General features: G+C 41.6%; 3 protein-coding genes across 3 annotated transcripts; 1 reads left to right on the forward strand and 2 right to left on the reverse strand.

Annotated features, from left to right (window-relative positions):
* Positions 1-482: 482 nt before the first annotated feature.
* AK88_03566 (uncharacterized protein) lies at positions 483-5,874 on the forward strand (the record flags this gene model as incomplete). Its single annotated transcript, XM_012481177.1, has 9 exons — positions 483-1,257; positions 1,383-1,991; positions 2,117-2,170; positions 2,397-2,459; positions 2,598-2,729; positions 2,904-3,089; positions 3,330-3,488; positions 3,678-4,444; positions 4,585-5,874. The coding sequence occupies 9 exons, from the start codon at positions 483-485 to the stop codon at positions 5,872-5,874; spliced, it is 4,035 nt and encodes a 1,344-aa protein (XP_012336600.1).
* Positions 5,875-7,977: 2,103 nt separating this feature from the next.
* On the reverse strand, positions 7,978-8,359 carry AK88_03567 (uncharacterized protein; the record flags this gene model as incomplete). The annotated part of the gene is made up of 2 exons (XM_012481178.1): positions 7,978-8,163; positions 8,291-8,359. The coding sequence occupies 2 exons, from the start codon at positions 8,357-8,359 to the stop codon at positions 7,978-7,980; spliced, it is 255 nt and encodes an 84-aa protein (XP_012336601.1).
* Positions 8,360-8,614: 255 nt separating this feature from the next.
* Positions 8,615-10,272, reverse strand: AK88_03568 (uncharacterized protein; the record flags this gene model as incomplete). Its single annotated transcript, XM_012481179.1, has 3 exons — positions 8,615-9,583; positions 9,716-10,083; positions 10,227-10,272. 3 exons carry the CDS (start codon positions 10,270-10,272, stop codon positions 8,615-8,617), a joined length of 1,383 nt encoding a protein of 460 aa, XP_012336602.1.
* Between the last annotated feature and the right edge of the window lie 1,145 nt (positions 10,273-11,417).

Below are 11,417 nucleotides of genomic sequence, written 5' to 3' on the forward strand. Positions count from 1 at the left end.
AAAAAAAAAAAAAAAAAAAAAAAAAAAAAAAAAAAAAAAAAAAACGAACTAACGAACGAGCAACCCTGGCCTGAAAAGGCAAACGCAAAATAGACAACCAAAACCGCGCAATACCCAAGGAACCACCCATCACCACCCCGTTTTCTCCCCAGAGAAACATTCTGCAACGTTCCAGTGCCAGCAAACCTACATGCGCGCTCTACAGACACTGAAAAATGTAAGTGAAATCGAATACATCCTTTCAATCCTTTTATTGCACACACGTCACAATCATGTGCATGTCCCCCGCGTCACTTTGCCCTTTCCCCAACCTTCACTTCCCTCTGTGTCTTCATCACGCATACAGCAATCTCCATAGCCTTGCAACCGCTTGCACACCCGTTCCTCTGTCCAATCACCCCCCCCACACACACACACACTATCCCCACAGCGTCGAGTGAATGCATACACCACAAAAAGGAAGACACTAATATTGCAATAAAATGAAAATTTGGTTTATCCAACAAACCATATTCTATATTGTCATCACCCTCGTGAGAAAGATAGCTTGCTCCTACAAAAATGAAAACATAGAAGAGTTGAAAAAAATCATAGACAATGCGGAACTATATAATAACCTGGACAAGCTGGAGAATATTATTCTGCAGACACTGGAACAAGATCAGTTGATGTTACCCATCGTAACACGTGATGTTAGGAAGTATTTAGATTTTTCAAAATTTAAATTGATCTCATTTCAGGTGTTAAATCAACATGATCGTGAATATATTGTCCCGACGCTCGACGCGGCTGCGGAAGACATCATCAAATATGAGCATGCGCTACAAACACAAATTGCCGTCGACTACAAACACGAACAGTCAGACCTCATTAAGAAGAAAATCCTAGTCGTACGGACGCTAAAAGTTATTAAAATTATGCAAATTCCTATGAAGCAATATAAAAACACCTCTAAACTACACGATGCTTTGTCCCAGTTGAATGATTTATTCACCTACGTCAGTGACCCAAATCATGACGAAGAAACTGGCACCCGTGTGCTCAAGGAACAAATTTTTGGAAAAAGACCCTTATCAAGAAAAAACATTCGAAAAAAAATCGCTCTCTATATGCCCATAGACTTCCACATGAATACTATCAACTACAACGATTTGCTCTTCACTTACCAACCAAATATTGAATTGATGACTAAGCTGGATCACAGGGCCAACTACTTCGACATTGGAATATTCAATTACATAGGATCGCATTTCATAGGTAATGTATCCGAGCCATCTCTGAAAAAACACCTCCAGACCACGAACCCCATTTTTACTACCAACCACCTCTACCCCCTCACACACTTAAATATATGCCTTCCTCCCCCACCACTAAAACTGCAGCGCTTGGCCACTTCATCCTTCTCAAACTGGCCTACAAGAACTACAACAAATACTTCGAAATTGGTAACCTCAAGTTCCACAACTGGCACAGCATCCTACAGTTCAACCACTCGGACAGATACAAAGTGTTGGATCTGCTCTGTGACGAAAGTAACGTTTACGAAGGAGATAAAAAGAGAAGAGAACATTATTTAAAAAATAAAATATCCTCGAGTTCAGCAGAATGCACCGTCTTAGAGTTCCTTATACATCACATCAATAAATATCAAATGGAACTATTCACAAATGCTTCCAAATTAAACTTAAATCTACAAATGTTAATGGAAAATTCTCACCTTCAAGAAAAATATTTTAACTTTATGTGCAAAGAAAGTAATGGAAAGCCCTGTTCCATTTATGATGGTCCTAAATTTAAAGAAGAAAATCAGCAGAATATGCCATTCGTGGACAACCAGAACTATACCTTCCAACAAAACACAGTAATTTTCCCCATAAAAAATTATCCACATGACATTTATACAAACTACGTCAACTTTATAAAGTACTATAACGAATTTAATAGGGATCAAATTCTGTACATCCATCTCCTCAACCTTGTCGGCCTTTTCAGTAAGACACATTACCCAATACCTCACATCCTTAGGAGGTGCTCCCCCATTTTCAAGAACGCCTATACACTCGCTCAACTCTTGTGCCTCCCTCTCTCATCTTCGTCACTTCTCCTCCTACTTCAGATGGAGACATGGGTGCCTATGCCGGGTCCCTCTACCTCCCAGGCTACTACAACGGTAAAGGCGCACACCACAAAAGGGAACACAAAATAAATAAGAAAAAACACGCATAGCAAATTTTGCGTAGAAAACCAACCAAAGGGTCATACAATCCCCACTCATACACATCGTGTGTGTAGCACTTTTCGCATAAATGCCTCATAAGGAAAGTCACCCTGCACACTGACCTGAACAAACATTATCATCCACGCCCCCCTCCCCCCCCCCACACACACCCTTGCAGCGATACAATTGGCCTACGAAGATAACCTGTCGATGAAGGAACTCTCTGATAACCTCGTGAAATGTAAACATAAAAACACGGCATATCGAACAGCCTGTCCCCAGCTGCATGCTCCACAATGACATCCCTCTCTCACGCAAAAATAGAAATTCATTGCTGACTCTCTCCTCATATGCTCCCCGCACACTAAACTCCATACAGGTGTCGACATGTGCTACAGTTGGTCTATGCAGAACAAATCCATAACCTTTAGACTCGGTTCCATGTTTAGAAACAAAAAGTTCGACTCTTCCAAGTGTGTCATATGTGAAGGAACCCTCTTCTACATTAACAGTAAGTGTGCACAAGAAAGCGTCCGTTTCTGCGGCGTCATTTGCTCATACATAGGAAATCGCCTAACCTTGCTGCTTCACTTCCCTATAATTCCTCTTCACCAATCTTGTGCTATTTTTTACGCCACTGTACAAACTTGCTCCTCTCCCCCCCAACCTCCACATCCACGTACAGACCAAGTACAGGACAGTATGTCAATGTTACAAAAGTACAATGGATATATGACAAAGTTGCTCAAGGTGAACATCGTAAGCCATCTGATCAGATTTATGAATATATATGAAGAGTACAACAATTTCCTAATGCACGATCTCAACTGGTTTACGTTCCTCTTGCTGTTTAGGATGACTACTTATAAAGGTAACTGCACAGGGGGAGAAAAGAAACATTGTCTCTGAGGGGGGGATACTCATTAAACAGCAAAGCTGTGTGTACTCAGCTAGTGCAGATGCGTAGCACTTGGGTACAAGTTCCACCTGCTCTTCCCTCGGGACAAGTATGTCACACTACGCGCCCTTTTTCTTCATCCATCTCATCATAGTCTTTTCATTTCCTTCACCCTCCTTCCGCCCTCCCCCCACACACACACACACACCTCAGATATTGGGCAGTACAGTATATCCAACGCCATGTACCTGGACATAAAAGATGAGGACGAGCGGAATAAAAGTATCGTGACGTACCACTGGTATCCGTCCTACTTGAAGAAGTACATCACCAACCGCACGAGGAAATACGAGGCAGTTAACCTGCTCAAAGGTAACATGCACCGAGGAAAAACAGGATGATTTTGTGTACACGTGGATTTAGGGTTCAGAGACAGAAAAGGAAAACACCCAGTTAGGCCCCTCCGCCACATATACCACACATACAACTTCCAAAGCGATCGTTGATTTACCAACTTTTTAACATCCCATAAACACGTCCCCTCTTTGCTCCCCATCACAGAGCTCGAAAAGATGATTGACGAAGAAACGATAGAGAAGATGAAGAAGTGTATCAAATTCATAATCCATGTGAACTCCGTGCTACAGATGGACTTCTTTTATTACCTAAACGAAACGCCTGTAGGCCAGCAACATCCATTTGCCTTGACCATGAATATCGAAGGCAAGTTCACCGAATGGTTCTCCAATTACATGTACAGCTTTCCCTTAATAAACTACGAACACCCAAAAGGAAGGTATAACATGCCAGAGCAACAAAAGAAGGGACAATTCATAGCTCCCAAGTATAGTAAGTGGACCTTGCACTTGAAGAAAATCATCGAGCAATCCTTTATCAATCATTTTAACCAAAAACACGTCAAGACATTGTTCAAACATTTTGGAACATACAACATAAGTAACAAAATCATGCTACTCAGAGATTCATATGAACTCTATCTAAAGAATTTTGAACAAATTTACTTCATTGGAGATATTATGCTGTTGAGAAAATTTTTCGGTGCTACCCCTAAATCCATTATCATAAGGCAAAAGGTGCACTACTTCCTTCATAACATCTTTGGAAACCCACTGAACTTCTACAAGTTCGGTTTGATCTATGGGTACACATTCAACAAGGTCTACCTCAAGGAAATTGTGGAATCCTTGTACGTGATCTATCAGATGAACCAAGCCATTTTCACCGAGATGTCCTTCTTGCAGACTGTTCGCTTGCTCTTCAGGAAAATCCAATACAGCTTCTTCTCGCACAGAAGGAACGACGACATAGTGAGTGCATAGTAAAAGAGTGCACACTACGCATGCGAAACCACGTGTGCTGCACGCCATGATAAACCTCTATCATTCGCTTCTCCACCCAATCAACCAATCCTTTTTTATTCTCTTGTTCGCCCTCCTCCCCCCCGCAGAGTATGAACAATATCTTCTTCTTCAACGTGCGCCAGGACTACTCCAAGCTGAGAAAGGATGTAAGGGAGGAAGAAATACACTTGTCCATGGCATCCCGATTTTACGAAAAAACCATGTACTCCCTATTTCAAATGATGTTCATTACACGCATAAGCAAACACATAAACAAGCTAGACAGAAAATTTGGAAATGCAAGCATGCTCGGTCTAGCAGTGGATGAAGAACCAGCACTCAAGTTTAGGTATGTGTACTATGGAAGTATGTTTGATAGTATTTTAAATGTCTTCTTCCCCATGTTTATAAAAAAGCCTGTTGTTCAGCTCAAGTACGGAAAGACCTTTGTGCTCGCCAACATGTATAAACTGGCATCCGAGCTGTTTGCTCTATACAATTTGAATAATTTGAGTATACTCTGCGATTATCAATCTATGACCAGTGCGAATTCTTACGTCTTCCACAAGGCGATGAAGTTTCTTGACAAAAAGTATATACCCCTCGTCGTGGCGGCCTTCTTCATGAAGATCCAAATAGAGATGAAGGAAGCGGCAGCGGGAAAATCCTTCTGGGAGACATACTACGGATCCCGATTAGAGGGAGCACAGATCTTGCAATATATTCCTTACCTGTCCATATATACCGGTGGAAACATATTCATGCGTAACCATTTGTTCTTCCCGAACCCACTGGGTGAAGAACTGTCCAAGCAAACGGAAGGCCTCACAACTGTTGCTCCACAAGAAAAGCCAGAGACGCATAGAATCAGTGGAATTATTTTAGTGGGAATGGTCCACTCCCTGTCAATTACATTCTTCATTTTTACACTTCTAAGGTGGTATGCCTTTTACGACAACGTTGTTTTCCTCCTGAGAAACACTTTCCGTATCTTTGACAGATTCTACAGCATCCTCGAAAATTATGTGAACACATTCATAAAAAGAATGTACAACAAAGTTACCGCAGATGTTCTCCTCAAATCGCTTAGAAGGGCCTACGACAGAGCCAAGGATGAAGGTTATTATGAGGAGGGACTTATGGCCAGAATTAACAACAAACAATTTGCACAAAAGGGAGAAACTGAGGAATCTGTGGAACCACCCCCCGTCTTGACAGAAGTGGAAATTGAGGCTGTTCAGGACAATAGCAGTCTATTCTACGTTGACAACGAATCCATGTTCGAAGACCTCGATGATGACGAACAATTCTTAAACCAGAGAGATATCATTTTTTATGAGGATAACGTGGACAAGAGAGGTGTTTACAATTATGTTCCAATAACGAATACGTATTAGGGCAGACGTGTTGGGGTATCTGAGCGGTCCTGTGAACGACCATATGAGTTGGCACTGGAACGACCATTTGAGTTGACACTGGAGCGACCATTTGAGTCCACAGTGGAGCGAGCATTCGAGTGGACGCCAGGGGAAGGGGAGGCATATCTCCATCGTTCCGCATATACCCATGCGTGGTGGTATGTCCGTCCATCGGAAGACATCCTTTTTTCTTTTCTTCGTTGCCACCCCACAACCCTACCCCTTGGGCCTATCACATCCCACCGTGCAGTGGCGGAGGTTCACTGTCCAGGGATTTTCCCAATCATAAATATATAAACACACAGGCGTCCTTTTTTTTTTTTTTTTTTTTATTTTATTTTCCCCATGTCTGCTTTTTGATTTAACACACTACGCTGATTTGTCCTCTTTTTTTTCGCAGTGTAGTATATAGACTTTAAATTTTTTGTTTTTTTTTTTTTAAGTTTTATAAAGCTGTTTTGAGAAAAAAAAAAAAAAAGGAGTTTCATCGTCTTGTGTTTCGCGATGGTACCCAAGCGGAATATATACTCCCTTATCCGCTTGCACATGTTAATCACTCTACCCCCCTGTGTGCACCAATGTGACAACTCCCCTCGGTCATGCATACGAACGGATTTGCAATTATTCCGCCATCGTTTCTATCCCCTCCAGGATTTTCTCTCACGTGTCAGTCACTACAGTTGTAATTTTGTTTCCCCCACTCCAATGTGCCCATTTGTGGGATTACAGCTTTTTCATCTTTGGTCACTAACACAAAAGCTTTAATCGGGTAAAAACAACATCCCCCACGCAAACGGGAGACGCGCACTTTTTACAAATGTTAAATTAAATTTTTTTTTTTTTAAACTTTCAAATGACGCTATTCATAATAAATGGAAATTTTTCATCTTTTCTTTTTTACATCCCTGCGCGAAGGAAAGGACCACGATTGTCTGCTATTTTTATGCTCCATTTGAGAAAGGGCCCGCAGCCGATGTTTCTTGGGGACAGTAAATAATCCATATCACACACTTGTATGCATGTTAAGGTAAATATTTAAGGTCCTCCTAATTCTTCCCATCCCTGTGCTGTCCTCTACATTAGACTTGACCTACTTCACCCCTATGGCAGGTTAACATGGCTGTTATGCTTATCCCTTCCCAAAAAAAGTGGAAGAAAAAAAATATTCAGAGCAAATGGGTGAAAAAGAAACGAAGCTCATGGGAGAACCATCCCTTCGGAAACGTGAAAAAAGGAACTACCTACCCCAAACCAATGCGTCTAAAATGTCCTGCTCCAAACGGAACTTCTAACTTTACAGATTAATCGGAAAAAAAAAAAAAGCTTAATGTGATATTATCATGCGTTAGTACAGCATTAGTGTTACGAAAAAATATAAAAACGAATGGGGAGCAGAAAGTGCATGCTACCATAGTATATGAAGGCGTGTGTGTCCCGGGGGGCACATAGACCTAAGCATACACATAAAAAAAAGACTTAAGTTGGTGAAGATGCACAGCATGGTGAAAACACAAAAGGAAGGTTGAAAGAACATGAAAAATGAAAAAAAACATAAAGACAATACGAAAAAGGGTGATAACACAAATATATAAATCAATCATGCAAAGGTAGGGAGAGTTGGAGACGGATTATTCTGAGATATGTATAAAAATTCATCACGTGGGTGAAGAAATATCTACAACACATTTAGATGTGGATACCAAAAATGGGATAGTGGGTCAAGCGAGATATTACAAAATTGAGTTGTTTAAAAGTGCACCCCGATGGGTTGGGGGATAAGATAAGTATTTTTTTTTCTCTCTCTCCATTTTGCCTGTAACACGAAAGGTTTGTCTCACCCCTTTTACTTATCAATTGCAGCATCGTTTGGGGTTTCTTCCGTGGATTCATTTTCGTGCACTTTAACTTTTCGTCCTGATTTGTTTGCCTGGCCTAGCGTGGTCTCCAACTCGTTTGTCTCAATCAACTCTTCCACTACTTCCAGGGTCAACATCCAATTCTAAACCATTTTCTCCCTCATAATAGACGTACTTGTTATCACTGTCCATGCGTAGGGGATGCTTCTTAAGATTGTCTACCTTTTTAGGTGAAGGACGAATAATCATTGGACTTCCCCTCCCCTTTTCCCGAGGATTCCTCCTCCTGTGGGGAAATAACATCTGAGACAAGTCCATTTTCCAGCTCTTCATTTTTGTCACCCTTTGATATCTGTTTATATTTGTGCAAATATCTTCTTATTCTGTTTTGGCAATTCTTCTCTTCCTTTTTCTGCTCGATTGTGCATATAAGTATTTTTCCACATTCACTAAATGCATATTATCATCTGATATTATATACAATCTTCTTCTTCCTCCTCATTGTAGGAGTGTCCCATTGCTTGACTCTTTTCGCTCACTTCACTGTTGTGTTTCCGCTTCAAAGTTCTCTTCCTCAGGGGATACATGATGATCAGCAGCAGTGTCATCTCGCATGATAGTGCTTTCTCACCGATTCTGTGTGGAAAGGTGTTTCCTGAGGAGGAAGAACAAGGTTCGTTCTTTTCTGTGTGTCCCTAGGCATTATCTCTCCTTCGTTAAATTCAAAGCCACCATTAGTCATTCCCTCTGCACATACAGTATGTCCTTGGGAAGACGAACCGCTAGTTGTAGTAGTAGCAGCAGTAGCATCCTCCTCTCCATAAAAAGTTCCAACCTCGAATGCGTCATCTAGGGGTACGTTTTCAAAAGGATCCATCCATTTCTTCCTCTTCTGTAATGTCATAATTGTTCTCTTGGTAGCTGTCCGGAAACTGAGCTTCGTCGTAGCCGTAGGCGATGTTCTCTTCGCCAAGGTTGACATTGCCACTGCCGTCACTACCACTCGCACCACTCACATCACCCTCGGAGTCATTTGCAGCACAACAATTAGCATTTCTCAAATTAGTTTCATTCCTTCTATTCAAGGACACATTAATGGGCGCATTAGTAGCTCGATACATGTTCGCGTAATTAGGGTGCCTAAATATATCTGCATAAGGTGCATGCGCATAGCCATAATTATTTCTGTCCACGTCTCTGTTCCTAGCAGAGTTGTTATTGCCGCTTAACAGGTAAGGGTTGTTATTGGCCAATCGGTACAAATCAGCAAATTGGGCTGCTTCAAATATTTCCCCATAGTTTGGTGGCTGGTATGTTGTCCTCTGAGCCCCATTGTTGGATTCCATGAGTTGGTTGTTTAGCTCATCAAATAGGTTCGCTGTGTAGCTATCTCGATGGTGCTCATAAGACATGTTCATTAAATTTTCTATTTCTGCCTCGTAGACTAGATACTCTCCTTCTTCGGGGGACATATTACCATCATCCTCTTCACCTTCTTGTGGGGACAAGGGTTCGTACACATAGTACTCATCAGCCAAAAGGGGCTGTGTGGCGCTGTCATCATTGTCCCATTCATTGTACACTGGGGAGTACAGGATTTCGTTCTGTGGCTGGTACTCTTGCACGGGGGTTATGTCTGGTATGGGGGTCGTCTCTTGCACGGGGGTGATCTCTTCTATGGGGCTCGTTTCTTGCACGGGGGTTATCTCAGCTATTGGTGTCGTCTCTTGCACGGGGGTGATCTCTTCCGTGGAATGATTGCCCAACACTGCTTCATCGAATTCGCTCTTCGTGATGTTTTGCGTCAGCATGTGTCTGTTCATGAAGACCACCTGCGGAGTGGAAAAGAGTGGCGGGGTGAAACTCCAAATTCGTGCACCGATCCGGGTACATATATCTTGGCCAAAAAACACGCCTCACCCCCCCCCCCCCACACACACACACACGGGGTACGTTCTACTTACATTCAGAAAAATCGCTGTCACCAATGCCATGGCTTGCATGACGTACGAAATGCTGTAGCTGTCTATTAGGTATGGAGTGGTCTGCCCTTGCACATGCTCCATTGCGCCCAAGTGGGCACTGAAATTCTCTCCGCTCAGTGCACCCAAGTTAGCTCCGTAGATGAAGCCATAGTTGGGCACACCGCTAGGGGGGGCACCATTGGGAACGTCGTTAGGATCGGAGTTCAAACCCGTGTTGTAATCCACGTGGGTGCTGGAACCATCCCCTTGGGTGGCTTCTACCCGTTGATTATTCCCCAAATCATAATTGTTTAAGTTCACGGGGTTGACATCCGGGTTACTCTCGCTACCGGGGGAGTCTTCTGTACCTGAAGGAGGGGAAAATGCGACGGGGGGGGAGGTGTCATACGGTTTGGGGTTTCCATAGCGGTCGGGAGCCAAATGGCAACATTAGTGGCATTGTTAGCAGGGTACGCATGTGGCACCCCCACGCGCTCCTCCCCACACTCACTGTCAACAAACGGGTTCGTGTTGCTTCTGGGCGGCTGGGGATCCATAGTTGTTAACAGAAGCACACGCAAAAAATGTAAATTAAAAATTGTTTGCGTATGAAAGAGATATAATGATAAAACACTAGAGGACCTCTTTTTGCTAATGATCTGCAGTCAAGCAACCGGTGCTTGAATAAACACGCTTAAAAATGATACACAGAGACCAACACGAGCATGCAATATCTGCGTAGGAGTCCGGTGCAACCTTCGTTCAAATTCGAAGTAACCGTACAACGACACAGATGTTCAACAATCCTGGTTAGTCACCTCAGCTTCCTTTTCTTTTTATCAAAACATTTTTTTTTTTTTTTATTTCTTTTCTAAATGACGAACAAAAGTAGAAATTGTAATTTTAATTACTATTAAAAAAATTATGCTTTTTTTTTTTTTTTTTTTTTTTTAACGCAAAAATGTCATACGTTCCCTTGCTCTAGAAACGTTAATTATTTTTTTTTTTTTTGTTCTAAAAATGACAACTGTTCTGTTCTATAAGAGATATTTTTTAAATGTTGATTTTGCGCTCATTGCTTTGGGAAAGGGGGGGATAGAAAAAGTAGTCGATCAATCAGCAAATCTGTTTTTCTAACAAAAGAAAGTATACAATTAGAAAAAGATACAGAATTATTTTTATCCGTGACAAGAACAACAGGGATAAACAAGCCCCAGAAAAAAAAAAAAAAAAAAAATTCAGCGTGTGGTTGTTACCTGCGTAGGTGCAATAAACCTACTCCAATGTCAAAATGCAAGAAGAATATGCAAGAAACCGCACCCGTCACTATCGCTCAAATTTGCGTCAAACGCTGATGACAAATTTAATCCAACCGCGTGTGGAAGCCATCTCTTTACTTTTACAAGTCGCAATAACCTTCTCACGGGGTTAACTAATTATTTATAGTTTGAAAAAAGCTCCACGGTACAATAAACTAAACATACAATTATACAACAGAATAAAATAAAAACATAAAAGAACAAATCCTTCGACCGATTTCTTCCATTTGCTAGGTCCTAAACTATACCCTGTTGACTCGGTACTAAGTTTTTTTTTTTTTTTTTTTTTTTTTTTTTTGTCTCCACATTTCGGGGGTACATGTGCCAAACATTAGCGCAAAAGGGCCAATTGGAAAAAAATAATACATTAAAAAAAAAAAAAA

The sequence above is a fragment of the Plasmodium fragile genome, assembly GCF_000956335.1.
Source record: "Plasmodium fragile strain nilgiri unplaced genomic scaffold supercont1.42, whole genome shotgun sequence".
NCBI classification, from domain to species: Eukaryota; Apicomplexa; class Aconoidasida; order Haemosporida; family Plasmodiidae; genus Plasmodium; species Plasmodium fragile.